Raw genomic sequence first — 23,619 nt, 5'->3', positions numbered from 1 at the left:
AACTGACACACAATATTTTTAGCGCCACGCAATCTGACTTTCAATAATCCCTACAAAAGAATGGCCCTGACTAACATTAACCTATACCTTTCACAAAACACTTACCTCACAAAAATCTTCGTCACTCGAACTACTGCAATACAGCGAGCGCCACTACTGCCAGCTAAATAAAAGATTCAAACTACGGAAGGCACTAACTACTGATAGGTATAGTTAGCAAATGAAAGATTTTAATAGAGAACAAACAATGTATTTACCTTAATAGTGTTGAAAACTCATAATATACATAGCAGTTCATGACATCCAGTCTTACAAATTTCAAAACTCCGCCATCTCTCTCCCCACATCCACCACTGTTGGCGGCTCACCTCCAACTGCCGAACGCTATGCGCTGTTAACATCCAGGTGCCCAACACTACAATGGCAGACAACAATGCAAACTAGCCACAGACTGCACACAGCACAGCCAGTGATTTTTATACAGAGCGCTACGTGGCGTTACCTATATAAAAACCTAAACAGCCTACTTACAGTTCCCATGACAGAGGGGCGTCAGACTTCCTTCTCCATCCTTCTAGTGTCCTATCCTGGGCTCCTTCCGTAATTGCCTCGTTCTGGATGAGACTTTAACTCTCAATTTCGTGTTTCTTTTCCTTACAGACTACACACTCGTACATTTTATTCCACGTTTTTTTCTCTCTATACTGATAGCGTACCTCTCTAACACAGTTTCCATTTTCTGTATTACCATCTGTTACAATTAATAAAATTATCGGACTTTTCACGCTATAGCTGTCACAGGCAGAACTGGAATTATTAAACACTATTGATGGCGATACAAAAAAGAAGTAAGTTGGTAATAATGACGGGGAGAGGGAGGGTACTAGCTAATGTCTGCTTGCACTCAGTGGTAATGATCCAAAACAGGTTGGCAACCACTGTTCTAGAACATGGGAACTCCTGCACCAGTTTCGTTCTTCTTCGTCTGGTTTCTGTCCTTGGAGTCAGTCGTGTATCATGCAGTTCTGGATTTTGTTTCCCTGATTGTAACTTATACAATTTGTAAAGCTAAAGTGAATATACGCTCAGGGGGCATTAGGAAGCCGTTATGAATCACTGACTGTATATTATGTTAACTCATGAATTTATTAAACAGGGAGAAATTGCTTTTCGAACCATTCGTTGATAGTTAGATCGACCTATATGGTTACTCGTCATTGTGTTAATGCTTTACAAGCAAGTCAGTGGCGACATTTTGCGTGGGATGTGGTTTAAGCAGCTGCAAGAGATAAACGCTGGCAACGGTAGCAGACTGCATTCTCGCACGTATTACGTGTGATTTGTGTCTGCGTAATTGATCAAGGTCATTTATTTGATTTAATAACATTGGCAGTAACATACAATTCTTACTCTCACGAAATATTTGCATATTTTCCAAGGATAAAGTTTTACTTCTGCTGTCTACATCACCTTTAAACGGGAGCACAAAAAAAAGCTCCGCAGCTCGTGGTCGCGCGGTAGCGTTCTCGCTTCCCGCGCCCGGGTTCCCGGGTTCGCTTCCCGGCGGAGTCAAGGATTTTCTCTGCCTCGTGATGACTGGGTGTTGTGTGCTGTCCTTAGGTTAGTTAGGTTTAAGTAGTTCTAAGTTCTAGGGGACTGATGACCATAGATGTTAAGTCCCATAGTGCTCAGAGCCATTTGAACCACTTTTAAGACACAGAAAAAAAAATCCTCCATCAGCGAGACGCCTCATCTAGGTACTTCGACTGTGGAGTACGTTCGCAGCTGCTGCGTCATTTCAGTTACACAGTGAGATGCATCTGTTATCCGTACCGCAGCAGAAACGCGTCTGCAAGAAGCCAAGAACATTTACTCTCTTCTGATAATGCTTCACTCTCGTTGCGTAGTTGTCTTAGCGTGGGAGGACATGTGTAACTTTTGAAACCCCTCGTAAAAATCCCAGTAGGCACTCACACTCTCCAAAGACAATGCTACGAAGCTTACTCGCCCGCTCATCTTGTGGACTTTGAGCACTGGACCAGCGCGTCCGGTAGGAGCACGAGAGCTTCGGCGGGCGCTCTCCGCCAGCGACGTTAACAGTTGCAGCAGCTACCACGCCGCGCGTAACACATGCGGGGGCCAATATGTGGTGCAGTGTAGGCCAGCCTCGGTGGCCGGCGTTAGCGCCGGGTCACTGCCCGCCACTGACCTTTAGACGCGGCACGGCGACGCGCGCTCGGCCGGCGGAGCGCGAGAAAAAGAAGTCGAGGGGTGCGTCCAGATGAGATACAAAGGACGGGAAAACACCCCGCCCCGGCCCGCCCCGCTAACAGGGGCCTTAATTAAAGCTGGTGCCGTCGTGGCGCTCGTTTTGGCCACCATCCACGCACCTTGTTTTTGGCCAACGTAACGAGGAGGGTCCGCCGAAGGGCGCGGACCACGCCCACGCACGGGGAACGCCCGCGACGCCAGGTGCTGCTGCTGCTGCTGCAGCTGATGCTTCGCGGCGAACACTTGCACGGGTCTTGTCGAGTTTTTATCTGGAGGGCGTACGCTGTAATCGTCTAGCTCTTGTCGAGAACTGCATCGCGTTGTTAACCACTGAACACTGTAGCTGCAATTGAAAATATCTCGTGTATCGCCTATCGCCAGTTCCTGGAATTTATTTGTTTGGCTAGTGACTTGAAGAAGATTGTTAAGATAAACATCAGCAAAATTAAAGAAAGGAAAACCGTAATGGAATATACTCGAATTAAATCATACGATGCTGAGGGCACTAAAAGTAAATCGATCGAAGAGTTTTCCTATTTGGGCAGTAAAATGATTGATCGTGGGCGAACTAGAGAGCATATAAAATGAGACTGTCAATAGTAAGGAAAATTCGAATGTAAATGTAAGCTTCTAAACGAAACCTTTCCGATATAGGCTATTAGCCAGTATTTGTTGCGACTCAAATTTCGACACTTCTTTCTCAAGTCGTCAAACATAATACAAGTTGAAACTGTAGTCGCAATAAATAACGTTTTAACAACTTAAATCGGTATGAATTCATTTAAAAATTTCACGAAGGCTGTGGACCCAGTCATCATCAAACATAAATGTGTTTGCAAGTCTATTACGAAGGCATTTCTCCAGAGAGTTGCCTCGTACAGTAGTGAAACTTCAGCGATAAGTAGGAGGTCTGTAGACAAGAAGAGAATATAAGCTTTTGAAATGTGTCGCTGCAGAAGACTGCTGAAGATTAGATGAGTACAGCGAATAACAGATGGTTCAAATGGTGCTGAGCACTATGGGACTTAACATCTGAGGCCATCACTCCCTTCCACTTTGAATTACTAAAACCTAGCTAATCTAAGGACAGCACACACATCCATGCCCGAGGCAGGATTCGAACCTGCGACCGTAGCAGCAGCGCCGTTCCGGACTGAAATGCCTAGAACCGCTCGGCCACAACGGCCGGCTGCGAATAACTGACAAGGAGGTACTGGGACAATAAGAAATTTGCCGCATAACTTAGCTAAATTAAGCGATCGGTTGGTAGGACACATCCTGAGGCAACAAGAAAGTCAGTTTGGTAATGCAGGGATAGTTTCGATGCGAACAGGGATAGTTTCGATGGTGTGTAGAAATCTGCCTCTGTTACTAGTAGACACCAACTGAATATTCGGCGCGATGGCAATTTACTCGCTAAATGAGTAATACTCGCAGAGTTAAATGCATTTTTCAACTCTCGAATATTAAATTTCTTGCGTTATTTGCTGACCAGTACTGACTGTACAGACAAACTGATGTACGTTCAAATAAATTAGATCGAAATGGTGAAAAATTTAGATTCTCACTACAAGTAAATGCCACAAATTAACGTGCCTAACGTCCTTAATGTATTCCAATGCGGTGTCAATCTGCAAATGTGGCAGGCAGTTAAAGTCCTGATAGTGGAAGAAATTTTTGTTTTCGGCACGAAAGATGGAGAGAGGTGGTGGCGCAAAGTTCCCTATCGCCATATTGTCCACGAGGGCCCGAGGTATTTACCAAATATCTCCAGAGTCTCAAGGAGTGACCACAGAATTCATCGTAGTTGTTTGTTGGGTGGTGCACTTGATGAGAGCACACACACTTTTGTAAAAGTTTCCCCTCTCCCCTCTACCTTCTCCCCCCCCCCCCTCCCACATACACACAAACACACACACACACACAAGCCAACCAACAATTTCACACGTGACTTCGTGTACACGTACGCGTTGTTTATTAGAGAAAGTGGTGGAGAAGACCTTCCGGGCCAGATGTTGTTTTTCGGTCCATGTTCGTGACCACCTTCCGAAACCGGCTGGGGGCAGCTCGCCAGTCCCTGACTGAGAAGACAATAGCAAGCAACGGCAGCACCGCCATTCATTAGCTGCCACGCCACGCCAGGTTCGGTGGCCGCTGCACCGGCCGTCTCCATTAGGATCATCCCGGTGGACCCCCACTCCATCAGGCCCTGACCGGTTCCACTCGCTCTCCAGACGGTGTGCGGCGCCGCCGAATCAGGTGCACCTCGGCTTCTCGGAAACCCGCACACTGCTCCAGCCATCGCCGACTGGTTTCATTGAGCTCAGGCCACGCTACGTAGCCCCTACTTGCACTCGGTTTTGTGCGCTTTTTACCATACAACTTGCCGCGTACAGGTCCCAGGAATAGCTCCGCAGGTTCTTTCGATTGAGGACGCTTTCCTTTGGAGCGTATTGACATGTTGAAACTCACCTTGGATACTACGCTGAAACTGGTACACCTAACTAATATCGTGTAGGGCCCACGCAAGCACGCAGAAGTACTGCAACGCGACGTGGCATGGACTCGACTAAGGTCTGAAATAGTGCTGGAGGAAATTTACACCATGAGTCCCGTAGGGCTGTCCATAAATCGGTAAGAGCATCCCAGATATACTCAAGCGGAAGTGTTTACTTTCAGAAGAGTGTTCCTGGAGCCACACCGTAGCAACTTTGGACGTGTGGGGTGTCGCATTGTCCTGATGGAAGTGACCAAGTCCGTCGGAATGCACGATGGACATGAATAGATGCAGGTGATCAGGATGCTTACGTACCATGTCACCTGTTGGAGTCGTATCTAAACGTATCAGGGCTCCCATATCACTCCAACAGCACACGCCCCACACCATTATAGAGCTTCCACCAGCTGGAACAGTACCCTGCTGACAGGCAGCGTCCATGGTTTCAGAGGATGTCTACGTATCCGTACACGTTCATTCGCTAGAAACAATTTGAAACGAGACTCGTCTGACCAGGCAACATGTTTGCAGTCATCAACAGTCCGGTGTCGGTGTTGACGGGCCCAGGCGAGGCGCAAAACTTTGTGTCAGGCAGTCGTTAAAGGTTCACGTGTAGGCCTTCAGCTCCGAAAGCCCATATCGATGAGGTTTCGTTGAACCTTTCGCTCGCTGACACTTGTTGATGACCCAGGACTGAAATTTGCGGAAGGGTTGCACTTCTGTTACATGGAACGATTCTCTTCAGTCATCGTGGTCCTGTTCTTGCAGGATCTTTTTCCGATCGCATCGATGTCCGACATTTGATTTTTTACCGGATTTCTGATATTCCCTGCACACTCGTGATATGGTCGTTAGGAAAAATCCCCACTACATCGCTACTTCGTAGGTGCTGTGTCCCAACACTCGTGCGCAGACCATAACACCACGTTCAGACTCACTTAAATCTTAATAACCTGCCACTGAAGCAGCAGTAACCGATGTAACAACTGCTCCAGACACTTGTTGTCTTATGTAGGCGTTGCCGACTGCAGCGCCGTATTCTGCCTAATTACATCTCTCTATTTGAATACGCATGCCTATATCAGTTTCTTTGGCGCTTCAGTGTAGAATGAGATTTCGAAGTTCTTGACATGGATGTACTATAGCACTTAAACTCATCTTTAAAGTACGGTAGTAAATGATGACATTGACAGCGCCAAAGATTAAATTGACTATACAACAGTATTTGTAATGTCCATGGTATAGTGGTGCATCCAAAGATAATTTACAACCACAGAAAACTAAATTGACATTTTAATCGCCTCTTTTGTGAGCGTGTGTACATCTCGTATCTGCTTATCTTTCAAAGTATATCTATAAAAATTACAATATCTACCAGAATACGTATTTAAAAATGTCTTTACAGATATGTATTCAAAATTACCATTTTTTAAAATATTTCTGTTAAGATAATACGGCAGGTATTATATTTTGGTTGCTTACAGCATCATCGCTTCCCCTGCAGGCAATATCTGCTTTTGCTACATTTTTCTGCGTTTACGAAGCCGCTTAATAAATTCTGCGCACCTTTCTGAACACTACAATGAAGACCTTAACTCAATGGTCAGTTTGTTTCACCAAAGTAACAGTCCACCCATGACCTGCAGTTCTGGTAATGTGATCTACAGCAGCAGACACGTGAGTTTCGCGGTATCTGTCTTCCTCTTCAGCCTGTCCGTGGCTGAAGTCCCCAATCCACCTTCACAAGACTTGTCTCAACCCGGTGGGACGAAAATCCGGTCTTGGTGGTGGCAAAATACTTGGCCCCCAGATGTCATCCTGCAATGGGAAAGCGGATTGTTGGACTGAATAGTGCGCAAGATCACAGGTCTATCAGCTGAGACGTACTGAATAGGAAAAGCAGATAATGATAAGTGCGAGGGCTCAGGACGCTAAGGCAGAGAACGCGCTGCATGGATTATCCAGGACCTGATTTCTGCCACCTCTGACTTGTATCAACAGCAACACAATTTTACACCCACTATAACATGTTGCTCATTGAACAATACTTCACACATTTTATTTGCATATTATGAGAGGATTTCAACTGCAAGTCGCTGACTGCTTTGCGTTTAAGACACTCTCAATGAGTAACTCCGCGCAAGTGTTATTTAACATATACCAACGATCCCTAGAAAATTTGTATTTTACCTGTTATTTCAGTTACAGGATTTCACTTAAATGTAACTTATTTTTAGCAACTTTATTTCTCCTTCGTATTACGTTTCCAAACAATTTCTGTACTGACAATATTTAGCAAGCAACGGATGAAAAATGAGTTTTAATATTTTATTCGTGTTTTTTCATGCTTGCTTTGTTCGGAACGCTTTTGGTAAGTAAAAATACATATTATGAGACCATTTCGGATTCATGTAGCCGTGTGGCACTAACAAATAACATTATGGCTAGCTGTTATTAATACATGTTAACGCAAGAACTTAATTTATAACGTGTACTGAATAATTATGTCACTGCATGCTAAAAACTTCATACTGTTTAGCGTGAACATGTTTTAGTGATTATTTTTCGAACCATAGAATTACGAATGGCATGTGTAAGACCTCGGATCTGTTGCATGTAGTGCTTCACACGACCTACACACAGAAGTTTTCATAAAGCCACAATTTTTGTTACACGCACCATTTCAACATGTAAACACAGATCGCTCACATCTTTTGTTGAAAAGCATGTCTAAGATATATTAGGCGAATTTATTCCTTTATCGTCGTCAAAGATTGTTAGTGTTTACCATTTAATGTCTCCCTTGATTCATTCCACGCCGTCTGTAATGACAAACTTGGAGTTTTTCAGTGATGTTGGCGACGTAGTTTGACATAAAGGGTCTGTGGTTTCTTGTGCAGTTTCACTAATTTTTTACGCAACACAGGAGAAATGAGAAGTTACCGGCATCTGTCTTCCGGTACCTCATTGTGGCTGAAATCCCCAATTTATCTTCAAAAGACGTGTCTCAAAATATTGCACTTTCTCTAAACTGTGGGTATGAAGTGCATTATAGTATATCAATTATTTATTTATTACCTATTTTCGTCTTCTGATACTCTTCAGGTATCATAAAATTATTTACAACAGCCTGTATGGCAAGGTTGTTACTGTTGCTGAGTCACTGCCACCGACAGCAATATGCATTATACACTCAATAATAAAATATACTAGTACAGTTAATCGGTCCTCATATGCCGTCACAATTAGGTTCCATCTTTTCGTATGGAGGTACTCACTGTACGTGCTCCCTACAGTGACACAGGATGGCTTATATTTTATTTGACGCCACTGTAAGAAAGTTGTAAATAATTTAATAATTCCTGAGGACGATCAGAAGATCAAAACCAGTAGTAAATATATAATTAATGTATCGGCAGCTTTTGCCGTTTTGGAAATATGACTTTTTTCAAAATTGTTACTGTTTAACCAGTAAATGTCACTTGGTATTCGCTGTTCTGAACGACGGTAGTTGACATTTCGACAGTTGCTGAAAAGGAGCATATCCTCTGCTACAATACACATGGTGCAGTAATTTATAACATGCCGTTGCTTGTTTTTGTTTCAATATGTTCGAGCACGATGGAACAAATAATCCACTGCACACACTATGTGGATTACGGTGGTTCAGTTAACCGTCGGCCATCCAGATTTACAATTTTGCTTGATTTCCCTAAAATGTGCGAGGTGACTGAAATGGTTCTTTTCAAAAAGACACGGCTTCCCTGTCCACCCCGAATCCGAGCGAATACTCGGTCTGTAGTGATCTCGTCGTCGACTGGACGATAAAGTCTTGGTTCTCTGAACTGTTCCATTTGTCGTATGCAATATTATTCCGGAGGTCACTGGTTACTTACATCAAAGCACTCTGCCAACATCTCTGAATAGTCCTCCATTGTCGATGGATTCTGTTGTACGCTGTATTTTGTTTAACTTAAATTTATCCCTGTTGTATGGATGTTATTTAAGGGCTGTATTATAATATTTTTATGAAATAACGTATAATGCAACAGTCACCATCTTACAAATATTTTAATACCACGATGCGTTTTGGCAGCAGGCTGCCTTCATCAGGTGCATTTACAGTTACTTTCACATTGTAATTAATATTAAGTTAGGTTAGTTTCCTTTGCTGCGTGTGCCAGTGAGGATATGTGTCGAAAAAGGCACCTATTCAGGAAGGTAAATATGTTATAGTGTGTACATTGTGTGATAAGCATGATTAGACGTTTTATTACTGTATTTACTTACATTTTGTTGGTAATCTCGTTGTCTGGCACATAGGGCACAGAAAAAAGTACATCACAACTTAACACTTTGACAATCATTTTTTGACGTCAGTCCAAAGAGTCTCAGAAGGTAAGACTTCCAAAAAAGATACAGCGACCATATAAATGTCTACCAAACTAACAATAGTCACTCACGTGTAAAAACACGGGCCACCCATTCCATGATATTGCGTATGATCTTCATATATTACATAAAATGGACAAGGGACACGAAATGGACTTACGTGTAGAACTGGAAATATTTATTCATGGCACAGCAAATGGAGACGTGGTAGTAAATGATGAACTGGAAAGAAACAATATTAACTTCTTTAAAAATTTCTGTAATGTTAAATGCTCATTTAGTTGAGGAAAATTACTTTTATCAACTAATCACCTAATATTTGCCATGACATAAGTACATCTAGACATAAATGTTGCATCTTCACGGTATACTCCAGTTTTAGCAATAGAAACTGGTTTATCATAGCTTCTGAGACTCTTCGGATTGATATAAACAAATTATTGTGAAAGTGTTAAGTTGTGTTGAACCTGGTACTGTGCTCAGTGTGCGATACAACGAAATGCACTAAAAAAAATGACTAATCATTCTTATCACGTGGTGTACATACCACAGCATTTTTATCTTCCTGAACAGGCGTCTTTTTCGACATATAGCCACCCCGGCACACAAAAAAGGAAACTAACCTCATTTCGTATTAATTACAATGTTAATTACAATGTAAAAGTAACTGTAAAAGCACCTGATGATGGCAGCATGCTGCAGAAGCGCCTCGTGCTAATAAATTATTAATAGCAAGTGAAAGTTGCAGTATACATTATTTCATAAAAAAACTGTAATATGTGTTCCCTGGGGACGAGCGATTGTGCACTCAAGCAAGGTCATAGGTTCCATACGTCAAAGCACTCTGATAACATCACTGAAGAGCTCTCAGTTGTCAATGGATTCTGTTGTACACTACAATCTGTGTCTCCTTACGAACGAGCCGTTGTGCAAGTATGCTTAAGCATGTGTCACTGGAGTGTACCGTCCTATGTCAGCGTGAACGTTGTGTGTTCCAGATACGAAGAACAGCGTCGGCCTGGTGGGCTGTATAGAGGAAGTGTCGCACAACGCCATCGCTGTCTACTGGAACCCGCTGGAGAGTTCTGCAAAGGTGAGCTAGCGCACCGCGCCCTGAGATCTTTCGCCTTCGAGGGCGAACTGCCCGCTGTACACACACAGCGGCCGGTCCGCCCGCGGCCCTGCCAACGACAACGACAGCAGCGGCGGCGGCGGCAATCAATTTGAATAATTGCAAATGGTAGCAGCGGCGCTATTATGAAAATAGTGAGGCCCCGTTAAGAGCACGAGTTTCGATAGCCTAACGTCCCGCACAAAATGTGCAGTGGCACGCTGATTGCCCGGTAGCGGCGGCGACCGACTCATTAATATGTATAGCCGCTCCAGCCCCGGCAGCGAGACACCCGCCCCGGGCTCCAATCGCCCGCTGGTCACCGTTAACCGGCCGCGCACCTCAGATCCGGAGCGTTGTCTTTATTATTCAGCTACTGTGCCATCTCGAGACAGCTCCTTTCCAACTTCAGTTTAATGTATCGCAGCAACGCGTTCTCAGATTGCTAGCGAGCGACCTACTTAGCCATTAATTTTGGCCTCCGCGGCGAGAGTCTGACTCTTGAAGTGGCTGGTCGTTCTTGAAATGGCTGATCGTTCTTGAAATGGCTTATCCTTCTCAAAGTAGCTGGTTCTAGAAGTTCCTGGCCCTTTTCGAAGCGGCTGGCCCTTTTCGAAGCGGCTGGCCCTTTTCGAAGCGGCTAGCCCTTTTCGAAGCGGCTGGTCCCTAGTCTGAATCTACGTCATAAGTCGGCACTTTCACCGCCCGTTCAGGCGGTGCTTTCAAGAAGGAATCAACCAACAATTTATAAAGCAAGACGCTACTAGCAAGTCGCTCTTGATCGCGAGAGTGTCCCTGCTAACATGACTAGCGAAATATACGGGTCGCATCGAACATGCTGTATGCTAGTCAGAGATTGGAGTCCCAGTTTCCAATTATGAGACAACCAGTTACGGCTATCGTGGCATTTATAAATGAATCAGTTCGTTGGCCTCCTAACTGACTTGACCGAATTGTGACATTGATAGTATGCATCCGCCCGTCGAATGGAGACTATAAGCTTGGCAACCTTGTTCGTATTCGAGAAGAGTAGATTTTTCCCAACAGGTTTTACCTTCATCGCCATAAACAAAATAATTGCTGCACGACAGTTACATGTGACACAACAAAAACATGTTTATTTGTATGTTTGCCCAGCGAATATACTGCTTGTAATTCTTTAACTTCACAATGTCAGTGAGCAGGAGTAGCCAGATAACACATTATGGCATTGTAAAGCATTTCTACAATGACCAATCCATCAGACTGCATGCACGAGAGAGTTTAAAGCACAACAAATACACTTCATGAAGAAAGAGCATAATTATGTGCGAAAAAAGTCAGATAAAAACGTTGTCAACATTTCTTACCGTTCTATTGGAGGCGAAAAGGGCTTTAACTCGTATTTACACTACAAGTATTTGAGTAAATCATCCTTTGGTTCGTGATGCCCTAAGAGTAGACAGGTTCACAGCAAAAATATATGCATACATATTCTCCTTATTGATGAGAGGAATAAATTCCCTAAATTAGCGCAAGATGTTCATGAATTTTCACGATTCACAAGATTGGTTACTGTATTTTTGCTTATTGCCATGTTTCGGCTGCTGCCATCGTATTAAAACCTAGAAATTCGTAAAACCAATTTCAGTGTCAGTTGGAATAAACCCTATCCATAAGCTGGATGTGTTACGAGTTCTAAATTTTGATCTGATGATATCAGTAACTAGAATGCCTGAATAAATGATACCACGCTAAACAGATGGATTTATCAGGGGAAAAAGTTTTCTTGTCCTGCCATGCGTAAACCACTTCCCGTTTTCAGGTTCTCAACCATACACAGTATAACTAAATTCTCTTTACAGATTTTGAGGATAGGTTCCTTACACCAAAGCAAGAAAAAAAAGTGCAGCAAATATTGGCTCTAAAATGCATACCTTAAGAACTATCAGCTATTGTTCATCTTCGTTATTGTGAAACACATCTGCCCTACTGCGAGCTCTTTGGTTTCCATATTTTCAGAGGAAGAAATATATAACAAAATAAGAAAAAAAGTCTAGTAAACATGGGCTTTACAATGCATACCTTAAAAGCTATGAGCCCTTGTTCAATAGAAGAGATGAGTTCAGCAGTAGGGAAGATGAGCATATGCTCACAATTCCTTCGATATTCATTTTGGAGCCCACGATTACTTGCCTTTTTTTCCTAGTTTTTGAGTGGGGAACCTGTCCTCAAAGACTGTAAAGGAATTTTGTTGCACCCTGTCTAAGAATTTTCTTTGGAAAAAAGAAAAAGAAAAGAACGGAGAAAAATTTGTGTTTTGCACGAAGACGCGGGACCCAGCCGTAGAAAGCTGTATTGGAGATTCATTCACCGGCAGTTAATTTACAAATCTTTGTTTTACACTTTCATGAACCCAGTGCTTGAGTAGTAGTGTAGAAAATTGCACAACATTCTATTTTACAACAGCGACGTCTAACGTAAACGACGAACCAGCAAGCGTACAACACACGTGTGACGCCACGCTCTCACACGCGGGGAGGAATTACCGGGGCAATTCACATCTCATCAGAGCTGTCGTATTTTAAGTGCGAGAGCCGTAATGGCAGCGTGGAAGCCGCATTTTACGGAGTTTTCGGCGTCATTTCGTGTGAGCACTTTACAGCCAGTAAACAATATCGCGGGAAACTTTAATTGCGATAGGTCTCCTCTGCAGCCGGAGCGTTACGTGTGTGCGTGCGAGCGGTGCGTGGGGCAGAGGCGGCCGCACGATTTACGACAACAATTAACGGCAGGCGAGCGGGCTACCTAATTACCCGCGTTGCGCCGGAGCGCCGCACCGCACCGGATCGCGTGACGCGGCCGGAGCTGAAGACTTATCTGCCCGCGGGCCGACAGTCGCGCCCGCTGCAGGTGGACCGCTGCCGTGCCGGCCCCACGTGTGGGACCCGCCAGCCTCCGCTCCCGTTACGTAACACAGCATCAGTACCACGCCTACTCCACCTGTCGCTCCATTACTCTTCGAAAAGCAGCTTCTCTTAAGCGTACTGACACCCAGGTACCTCATCAACTTTCGCTTTAAGCCGCTTAGTATTCGTCTTCGTCGCTCTATGACTTTTACATTGCTGTGAGAAAGTAGTACATACGACGTGCGACAATAAGGTACATCTACATTTATACTCCGCAAGCCACCCAACGGTGTGTAGCGGAGGGCACTTTACGTGCCACTGTCATTACCTCCCTTTCCTGTTCCAGTCGCGTATGGTCCGCGGGAAGAACGACTGCCGGAAAGCCTCCGTGCGCGCTCGAATCTCTCTAATTTTACATTCGTGATCTCCTCGGGAGGTATCAGTAGGGGGAAGCAATATATTCGATACCTCATCCAGAAACGCACCCTCTCGAAACCCGGACAGCAAGCTACACCGCGATGCAGAGCGCCTCTCTTGCAGATTCTGCCACTTGAATTTGCTAAACATCTCCGTAACGTTATCACGCTTACCACATAACCCTGTGACGAAACGAGCCGCTCTTCTATGGATCTTCTCTATCTCGTCCGTCAACCCGACGTGGTACGGATCCCACACTGATGAGCAATACTCAAATACAGGTGGAACGAGTGTTTTGTAAGCCACCTCCTTTGTTGGTGGACTACATTTTCTAAGGACTCTCCCAATGAATCTCAAACTGGCACCCGCCTTACCAACAATTAATTTTATAAGATCGTTCCACTTCGAATCGTTCTGTGCGCATACTCCCAGATATTTTACAGAAGTAACTGCTACCAGTGTTTGTTCCGCTATCATATAATCATACAATAAAGGATCCTTCTTTCTATGTATTCGCAATACATTACATTTGTCTATGTTAAGGGTCAGTTGCCACTCCCTGCGCCAAGTGCCTATCCGCTGCAGATCTTCCTGCATTTCGGTGAATTTTTCTAATGCTGCAACTTCTCTGTATACTACAGCATCATCTGCGAAAAGCCGCATGGAACTTCCGACATTATCTACTAGGTCATTTACATATATGGTGAAAAGCAATGGTCCCATAACATTCCCCTGTGGCACGCCAGAGGTTACTTTAACGTCTGTAGACGTCTCTCCATTGAGAACAACATGCTGTCTTCCGTTTGCTAAAAACACAGCTGGTCTGATATTCCGTAGGCTCTTACTTTGCTTATCAGGCGACAGAGCGGAACTGTATCGAACCCCTTCCGGAAGTCAAGGAAAATGGCATCTACGTGGGAGCCTGTATCTCATATTTTCTGGGCCTCATGAACAAATAAAGCGAGTTGGGTCTCACTCGATCGCTGTTTCCGGAATCCATGTTGATTCCTACAGAGTAGATTCTGTGTTTCCAGAAATGACATGATACGCGAGGTACTGAGACTGGTCCGAAAAAAACGCCTTCACTTACATTTTTAACTAACATGACTGGTATCACCTTCAAAGTAACTCCCTTCAGCCAGCACATACTTACTGCAACGTTGCTCCATTATTGGCAGCATCTCTGAAACTCGTCTTCCAGTATACCAGCAAAAGCCCTTGTTACACCCGTTTAAATGTCCTGTACTGTTTCAAAACGGTCCCTTTTAACAGCTAACTTCACTTTTGGAAATAAAAAAAGCCAACCAGTGCCACGTCCGGTGAATGAGATTGTGGTAGCAATGCAATTCGCTTCGATGTCAAAATCTGCCCAACAGACAATGCAGTATGGGATGGTGCATTATCGTGATGCAGGATCCAGTACTTACAAGGGAACCTCCCCATCGCACCCCCCTCAGATTTAGTTATAAGTTGGCACAGTGGATAGGCCTTGAAAAACTGAACACAGATCAATCGAGAAAACAGGTAGAAGTTGTGTGGAACTATAAAAAAAATAAGCAAAATATACAAACTGAGTAGTCCATGCGCAAGATATGCAACATCAAGGATAGTCTGAGCTCAGGAGCGCCGTGGTCCCATGGTTAGCGTCAGCAGCTGCGGAACGAGAGGTCCTTGGTTCAAGTCTTCCCTTGAGTGAAAAGTTTATTTTCTTTATTTTCGCAAAGTTATGATCTGTCCGTTCGTTCATTGACGTCTCTGTTCACTGTAATAAGTTTAGTGTCTGTGTTATGCGACCGCACCGCAAAACAGTGCGATTAGTAGACGAAAGGACGTGCCTCTCCAATGGGAACCGAAAACATTTGATCGCAAGGTCATAGGTCAACAGATTCCTCCACAGGCAAACACGTCTGATGTATTCTATACGACACTGGTGACAGCATGTGCGTCACATGACAGGAATATGTTGTCGACCCCACCTAACTTGTACACTTTGCGATTTAGGTTTTCTTGTGGATATGATAATCACTCCCAAAAAAGTGATGAAAACGTAAGAGTTTGTCACATAAACTGCAACAAATGAATGCAACAGTTTCACAGTCGCACAGTTTTCCCTGTGCTCTGTCAAAACATATGTTTTTAACGTTTTCAAATTCTTTCGTGTGTAGACCGTCAAATCCATCGCACGGACGGACGGACAGATAACAATTGTCTGAAAATAAAAAAGTAAACTTTTCACACGAGGGAAGACGTGAACCAAGGACCTCTCGTTCCGCAGCTGCTCACGCTAACCACGGGACCACGGCGCTCCTGAGCTCAGGCAACATGAGGGATAGTCTATCTTGGGCATGGACTACTCAGTTTGTATATCCACACAACTTCTTCCTGTTTTTTCGATTGATCTGTGTTCAGTTTTTCAAGGCCTATCCACTGTGCCAACTTACAACTAAATTTGAGGGGGGTGCGGTGGGGAGGTTCCCTTGTTAGTACTGTGTGGACGAACACGAAGGACTCATTTTCGAAGTCTTTCGAGAATTTTTTGGTAGTAGTATTGGTTTAGTACCTGACTGGCCGAGGATCGTGAACGAGGTCTACCTTAAGGCGTGCCTTCTTCAGTAATCCCACCGTGGAGGAATGATAGCTCAGCAAATCGTGTTGAAATCGTGGGCCGGCTGTAACCGGTGTCTGCAGCCTTATAGCTCTCGACAAGTACTGGAAACCTTTCAAAGGAAAAACTAATCTCAATAATAATCTTCAAAAAAAAGTTACGCTTTCTACCCTTTCCAAGAAAATGGTCCCTTGTACGCTCCACATCACGCTGGGGTGATGCTTTTCAAAAGTTGTGACTTTTTGCCACGATTTGATTTCACCGTTCCCCTTTCCTCTGTCCTCATCATCATTATCATCATAATCATAATCATAATCATCATCAACAACAACAACAACAACAACAGGCCGGCCGGAGTGGCCGTGCGGTTCGAGGCGCTACAGTCTGGAGCCGAGCGACCGCTACGGTCGCCGGTTCGAATCCTGCCTCGGGCATGGATGTGTGTGGTGTCCTTAGGTTAGTTAGGTTTAATTAGTTCTAAGTTCTAGGCGACTGATGACCTCAGAAGTTAAGTAGCATAGTGCTCAGAGCCATTTGAACCATTTTTGAACAACAACAACAACAACAACAACAACACTGGCAACTACAAGCGCGCCGCGGCACGCTACGTACACACGCCTCAGCCGTTGTTGTCCACGAAAAGCGCCGAAATGGGAGTGCAGCTGAAAGGTATATGCCCGGCAGAGCGCCTCTGTGAAGGCAAGCGAGCATGACCGGCAGCTACGAACTGCTCATCCGGTAGCCAGCAGCCGCGCGGTCGCTCAAGCGTCACGGGGTAAACAAATAGCGCCAATATATTTGAACACGGCACGGCAGCTATGCCGATGCTATCGCCGCATTACCAATTATTTCTGCGGCTCGCGGGGGAGTAGGAGAGTGCCCGGCCGCTATCGCCGTCCCCGCCTGAACAATCGCACTGTGCGCCGCTGCTGTCGTTGACAAATGCCGATCAGCGTGCCTCACGAGTCCGTCCACTAATTAGAAGAGATTGGCGGGTCGCGTCCGCACCGTTACACAGCCGCCAGCAACCGCGCGCTCCTGTGCTTCCGGAATGAGTCGCCGGCCGAGCTCCATAAATTGTCGTCTTGGACGACTGCCGAGGCGGTCGTTATCGGGGCCGCGCGGTTCGTGAACGATGGCCGCCATTATCGGGTTTCGGGACGTGCCGGCATGCAGACGCGGCACCCGGCGTTGCGCCCGATCCCGAGTCGCGAGCGACATCTAGTACAAGAAGCAGTGGCTGCATTTCCAGCCAGATCGCTATTACAAGGCGCGTCTGCTACAACGTTTGGTGAACTGACCGGTGTACAAACGGCAGCGTATGCCCATGCAGTGAGGAGAAACGTGCAGACTAGCGCCGCGTAGACTCCAACACAATAATCTGAAGCAAATTTGTCTACTGCGGCCAGTCGAACGCAATGTCCCTCTTCGAAGAGGGCAACGCTGATTTTTCTCCATTTTAACCATCTGACTCCAAACTGCGCTAGAGTGGTCTAGAAAACGGGAATTTGAGTGATGAAAATTTGTGTAACTATAGGGGGCGATCAAAAAGTCTCGTTTGAGGGTGTTGCCCCAGCGTATGTGCAACGCGGAGCGACTCCGGTGCGGGTATATAAGCACTTTCTTTTCTTTCTTTCTTTTGCTTGTGCCGTTTATCCCGCTGGTACGCAGGGTCGGCATGGTTCATCGGATGTGGCAATGTTAGTTGAAGGGGTGGCAGGATGCCCTTCCTGCCGCCACCCCGTACCCCCCTGGGAAGGAATTAGTGTACCCCAACTGTCTGCGACTAGTGTAATCCATGGAATAGTGCGAAAGTGTTCAGATGCCTGCGAGCCGTGTAACTGAGGCGGGACGTGGGTTCAAATGGCTCTGAGCACTATGGGACTTAACATCTATGGTCATCAGTCCCCTAGAACTTAGAACTACTTAAACCTAACTAACCTAAGGACAGCACACAACACCCAGCCATCACGAGGCAGAGAAAATCCCTGACCCCGCCGGGAATCGAACCCGGGAACCCGTGCGTGGGAAGGGGGACGTGGGGACCAGCCCGGTATTCACCTAGGGGGATGTGGAAAACCGCCTAAAAACCACATCCAGGCTGGCCGGCACACCGGCCCTCGTCGTTAATCCGCCGGGCGGATTTGATCCGGAGCCGGCGCGCCTACCCGAGTCCAGGAAGCAGCGCGTTAGCGCGCTCGGCTATCCTGGCGGGTGCAGGTATATAAGCACTGACATTTAGGAAAGGAAGCATTGTGGCATTCGTGGCTTCATGCCGTGAATGCGGCAAATGCGGAAACGAGAGCTATGGCAACGTTATTACCGAATGTGTCTAAACAGAATCAGCGTGTTGTTGTTCTTTTCTTGGTTGCCGAAGGACGAACACCGGTAGACATCCATCGAAGAATGATGAATGTGTATGGGCCAGCACGTCTGTCGAAAACCACAATGCTGGTTGCGATTCGACATGAGACGCCGGTCGATCTGGGAGGCCAGCCTAGTTCATTATGTGAGAAGGCACCCTATAGCCTTGATGTCTCCCCATTCGATCAAGACGCCTTCGGACCATTAAAAAATGCATTGAAGGGACGATGATAACTGTCGGACGAGAATGTGCAATAGGCAGTTACGGACTCCTTCAAGCAGCAGGACACGCTTATTTTTCTAAACGGATAACTTCAACCTGATGCGTCGCTGGGATAATTGCTTTAACGCACACGGCGATATTGCTTGATTAGCATACCGATTCTGGACAGTACGGTCTTCGAACGGAAAATTTTTGATCGCCGCTTACTGGTACGGTAGCGTACGTTCGGGTGTTCATCTATAAATTGTCGTGTTTTGGTCAGTTTGAGCCTTCTGCGCGAAGCATCAAGAGGTTCATTCCCTAGATCTTGGATCAAGACGTGGGGCGGAGTTTGTGATTGTTCATAAAATTTTATTTGTTCTGAATAAGGGAGTAGACGGTGGCTTTCTCTGTTATCTAATGTATGTGTCGAGGAAGTATCTGTTAGTTCCTTTTACTATACGGATTGCTTTGTTTTGGAAGGTTTGGAGGTATAAGAGGTTCGTACCTGATGCCATAGAGCCGTACAAGATGACTGGAAGTATCAGCAGATGCCACATTTAATTTACGGTCTATTGACAGCTCCTGGCCATTAAGAGAAGGTTCAAATGGCTCTGAGCACTATGGGACTCAACTGCTGAGGTCATTAGTCCCCTATAACTTAGAACTAGTTAAACCTAACTAACCTAAGGACATCACAAACATCCATGCCCGAGGCAGGATTCGAACCTGCGACCGTAGCGGTCTTGCGGTTCCAGGCTGCAGCGCCTTTAACCGCACGGCCACTTCGGCCGGCATTAAGAGAAGGGTACAGCGGAAATAAGAGGAGGTGACGAAGTAACGGACGAACTTCGCCTTTTCGATACAAATTGCGAAAAACTGCGAGGGAGACACGAGTATTCGGAATCAAGGGAAAATTAGGGTTTAACGCACCATGATATTGTACCCACTTCGAAAGTTAGTTTACGTTTTAGAACAGCACCTCGAAATGTCAGAAAATTGAAGAGTCTTGGATGTCTTGTTCTGTTTTCCAGTATGAACGCGTCATCTTGAGTCGTTTCGCCCTGGATATTGCAACCAATACAATAGAAATTTAATGCTGCAATCGTGACATAGCTGTTCTGGCAGCTGCTGCTGCTGCTGCTGCTGCTGCTGCTGCTGTGTCTGCCAGTTTTTTGAGGTGGTGGAGGTGGTGCTTGTGGTGGTGGTGCATTTGCGTTGTTCCAAATGTTGTTGTTTTCAGAAAATGTGTCAGTAATAAGGTACATGTACAATGTTCACGGGTAAAACTGCACATTATTTGTCTCTCCATCCACTAATGGCCAGCTTCCTATTCAAATGCAGCAGCAAGGCTAGTGTTAAGCATTGTTCCAAATGGTTCAAATGGCTCTGAGCACTATGGGACTCAACTGCTGAGGTCATTAGTCCCCTAGAACTTAGAACTAGTTAAACCTAACTAACCTAAGGACATCACAAACATCCATGCCCGAGGCGGGATTCGAACCTGCGACCGTAGCGGTCCTGCGGTTCCAGACTGCAGCGCCTTTAACCGCACGGCCACTTCGGCCGGCAAGTATTGTTAGAACAATAGTTACGTTATGACGAATGTAATAATTATAAGAGGCATGGCAAATTGCTGCTGGTGTCATTATTTCCCGCAGCAGATGCATGATAGTGGAAAATGTGCTTTTGCTCCCTTAGTACCTAAATTAATTAACAGGTGTACAAGCACATTTGCTGGACAATGGTTCCTATTAAATCCATTACCAATTCAGCGCAGTTCATTAGGTGTTTGTGAGGTAACTTAAGAATTTACGGGTGTTGAGACCGACGGCAGTAGCACGCTTCTGCACAATATTTTGATGACCAACATAGTTTTCTTGGTCAAATGCTGCTAGAAATTATTTTACATATATTTGATTCCTGGACACCAACTATAGTGTCATCGGAGTCGCAGCAGCGTCTGGCGAAGACGACTGCTTTGGTAGTGGACCTATTGTTACAAAGAATGACATCGTCACCTCAGGTCACACATTACGTTATTTCCTGTTTCGATTTATTACCAAGTCATTTTCAGGTGATCTCTTCCTTTTTGTTCATCTTTCCCCTCTCTTTTTAGACAGGTCATTTGATAATTACGTGGTTTCAAGATGAAACCCGTAATGATATCACTTTGGTGATCTGAGGCTGAAAGCCGGCCGGGGTGGCCGAGAGGTTCTAGGCGCTACAGTCAGGAACCGCGAGACCGTTACGATCGCAGGTTCGAATCCTGCCTCGGGCATGGATGTGTGTGATGTTAGGTCCTTTCTGGGTGCGTGCTCTGGAGAATCGGCGCCACGTTTCTCTCCGATAGCAGGGTGTGTCGCAAAGGGCGTTGTCGGTCCGTGCGTCCGGTCACTGGTGACCTGGTCAGTTCATTAGTGATGACTGGGTGTTGTGTGATGTCCTTAGGTTAGTTAGGTTTAAGTAGTTCTAAGTTCTAGGGGGGAGTGATGACCTCAGATGTTAAGTCCCATAGTACTCAGAGCCTTTCTTTTTTTAGGCTGAAATAAATAATAAAAAAATTTACAAGGCAGTTCTTATGCTTCCCTATGGCAGAGTGGCTAGTATACGTAAACCGGAAGTACATTTTGAGCCTTATCTTGCTCACTGAGACATGCCACAAGTCGAAAGCTGACCCCTGATCACTAATGAACTGGCTCTGAGCACTCTGAGACTTAACAGCTATGGTCATCAGTTCCCTAGAACTACTTCAACCTAACCAACCTAAGGACATCACACAACACCCAGTCATCACTAATGAACTGACCAGGTCACCAGTGACCAGACGCACGGACCGACAACGCCCTGTGCGACACACCCTGCTATCGGAGAGAAACTTGGCGCCGATTCTCCAGAGCACGCACCCAGAAAGGACCGCGCCACTGCGGTCAACAAACTAGAGGAGAGCGCGTCGGTCTGACAGGCAGACACGCCGAGTAACGAGCACCTGCCCCCTCCCCCCCCCCCCCCCGGCCGGCACCGCCCTAATCCTGGCACGTTTATCGACGCCGCGAGCCCCCGTTCTATTACCCATTATTCTGCTGGCCGCCGCAACAGGCGCGATTTATGTTCACATTGTGTATGTGTTCTCCTCTTGTTTCAGATCAACGTGGCGGTGCAGTGTCTCAGCACGGACTTCAGCAGTCAGAAGGGAGTTAAGGTGAGTCGGACTGCGCCCGCGCCCGCGGACAGCACTTAGGAGTGATTTAGATACTTATCTGGACGCCGTAATCGGAGTGGTTGCATACGTGCGCTGACCGCGCATTTCTCAGCGTCACGGCGTTCTGTAATTTCCGGAGCGGGCGAGCGAGCGCCCACAGCGTGGGGCGACGACCGCAGCGCGATTGTTATTCTCCCCGTATAGCTGCCAACATGATGCAACAATGCTGCTTCAGTTCTTTCTCCTCTTAGCAGTGCGTTCTCATTGCTGTGTACAAAAACTTTCACAGTCATCGAGGAAAAAAAGCGCAGTAAGGGTAATATGTGTTGTTAACTCCAGTTTTATGTCCCGTGGATCATGTGTACACGTAATTGTAATGATGTTGAACGAGTCACTTTGTATTCATATTTCACATTCATATACAGACTTATATTGCTAAGTAGGTACAAACTGCAGGAAACAATTCCTAAGCGGATAAGGAGCAAAAGATGCAATTATATGTTCGAGAAACATATTAAGTCTCAACTGTATGTACAATACTGAAAACGGGCTGAAACAATGAATTAAAAATTGCACAAAGGCCGGGATTCGAACCTAGGTACCCTACTCACTAGGCAGAAGCGCTAATCTCTGCACCACCGCAGCACTGTAGCTAACACAGTTGTACGGATTAACCCAATATGTCACCCTCTCTAGTAAAAACTCCAATTCACGCCTCAGCCCATTTTGATGTTCCCCTTCTTAACTCGGCAACGGCCTTGCTGCAGTGGATGCACCGGTTCCCGTGAGATTACCGACGTTAAGCGCTGTCGGGCGTGGCCGGTACTTGGATGGGTGACCATCCAACCGCCATGCGCTGTTGCCAAATTCGTGGTGCACTCAGCCTCGTGATGCCAAATGACGAGCTACTCGACCGAATAGTAGCGCCTCTTGTCAAAGGAAACCATCATAACGACCGGGAGAGCGGTGTGCTGACCACACGCCCCTCCTATACGCACCCTCACCTGAAGATGACACGGCGGTCGGATGGTACTGATATGTTCCGGACACATGTTAAGTCTCCACTTTATCTGTGATAATGGAAACAGGCCGAAGTAATGAAATAAAATTGGTACAAAGGCCAGGATTCGAATCCTGGTCTCCTGTTCATTAGTCAGATGCACCACCCATTCTGTCACCTGGCACTGTGACTAAGACAGCTGCACGAATTACCCTAGTACGCCTCCTTTCCTAATACATGGGCTGAGGCATGAATTGGAGTTTGTATTACGTTGGAAGCCATACTAGGGAATCCATGCAGCTGTGTTAGCCACAATGCCAGCGCGGCGAAGTGATTAGTTCATCTGCCTAGTGAGCATTAGGCTTGGTTTCAAATCCCAGCCTTGGTATAAATTTTAATTCATTGCTTCGGTCTGTATTCATTATCATAAGTCATGTGGACATATGTCTGGAAATGGATTCCAAGGAAGATACACCCACTTGAGGGTGGAGATGAAAGATACCTGACAATAACCGTGGTATCAGCACCATACAGGTAGCCAATCTCCGTGGGACAGGCCAGACAACCATGTGGAACATTGTACACGACAACTGCGACTATCCGTATCACATATGATTACCTATAGACCTAAATCTGCGGTGATGATTCTGTCGCTAGTTAGCCGAAAAGG

General features: G+C 45.8%; 1 protein-coding gene across 8 annotated transcripts in view; it reads left to right on the top strand.

Moving 5' to 3' along the window:
* The window catches only part of LOC126484548 (protein grainyhead), a 321,553-nt gene that overhangs the window by 250,946 nt on the left and 46,988 nt on the right, over positions 1–23,619 (top strand). For all 8 annotated transcript variants that reach the window (XM_050108104.1, XM_050108101.1, XM_050108103.1 and 5 more), the window contains exons 7-8: positions 10,159–10,253; positions 21,893–21,949. In XM_050108104.1, the coding sequence (XP_049964061.1) occupies positions 10,159–10,253; positions 21,893–21,949 (152 nt within the window). The remainder of the gene's footprint in view (positions 1–10,158; positions 10,254–21,892; positions 21,950–23,619) is intronic.

The sequence above is a fragment of the Schistocerca serialis genome, chromosome 6 (genome assembly GCF_023864345.2).
Source record: "Schistocerca serialis cubense isolate TAMUIC-IGC-003099 chromosome 6, iqSchSeri2.2, whole genome shotgun sequence".
Lineage (NCBI taxonomy): Eukaryota > Metazoa > Arthropoda > Insecta > Orthoptera > Acrididae > Schistocerca > Schistocerca serialis.
Note: the sequence above shows the minus strand (reverse complement) of the source record. Positions and strands in the feature narration are given on the sequence as shown.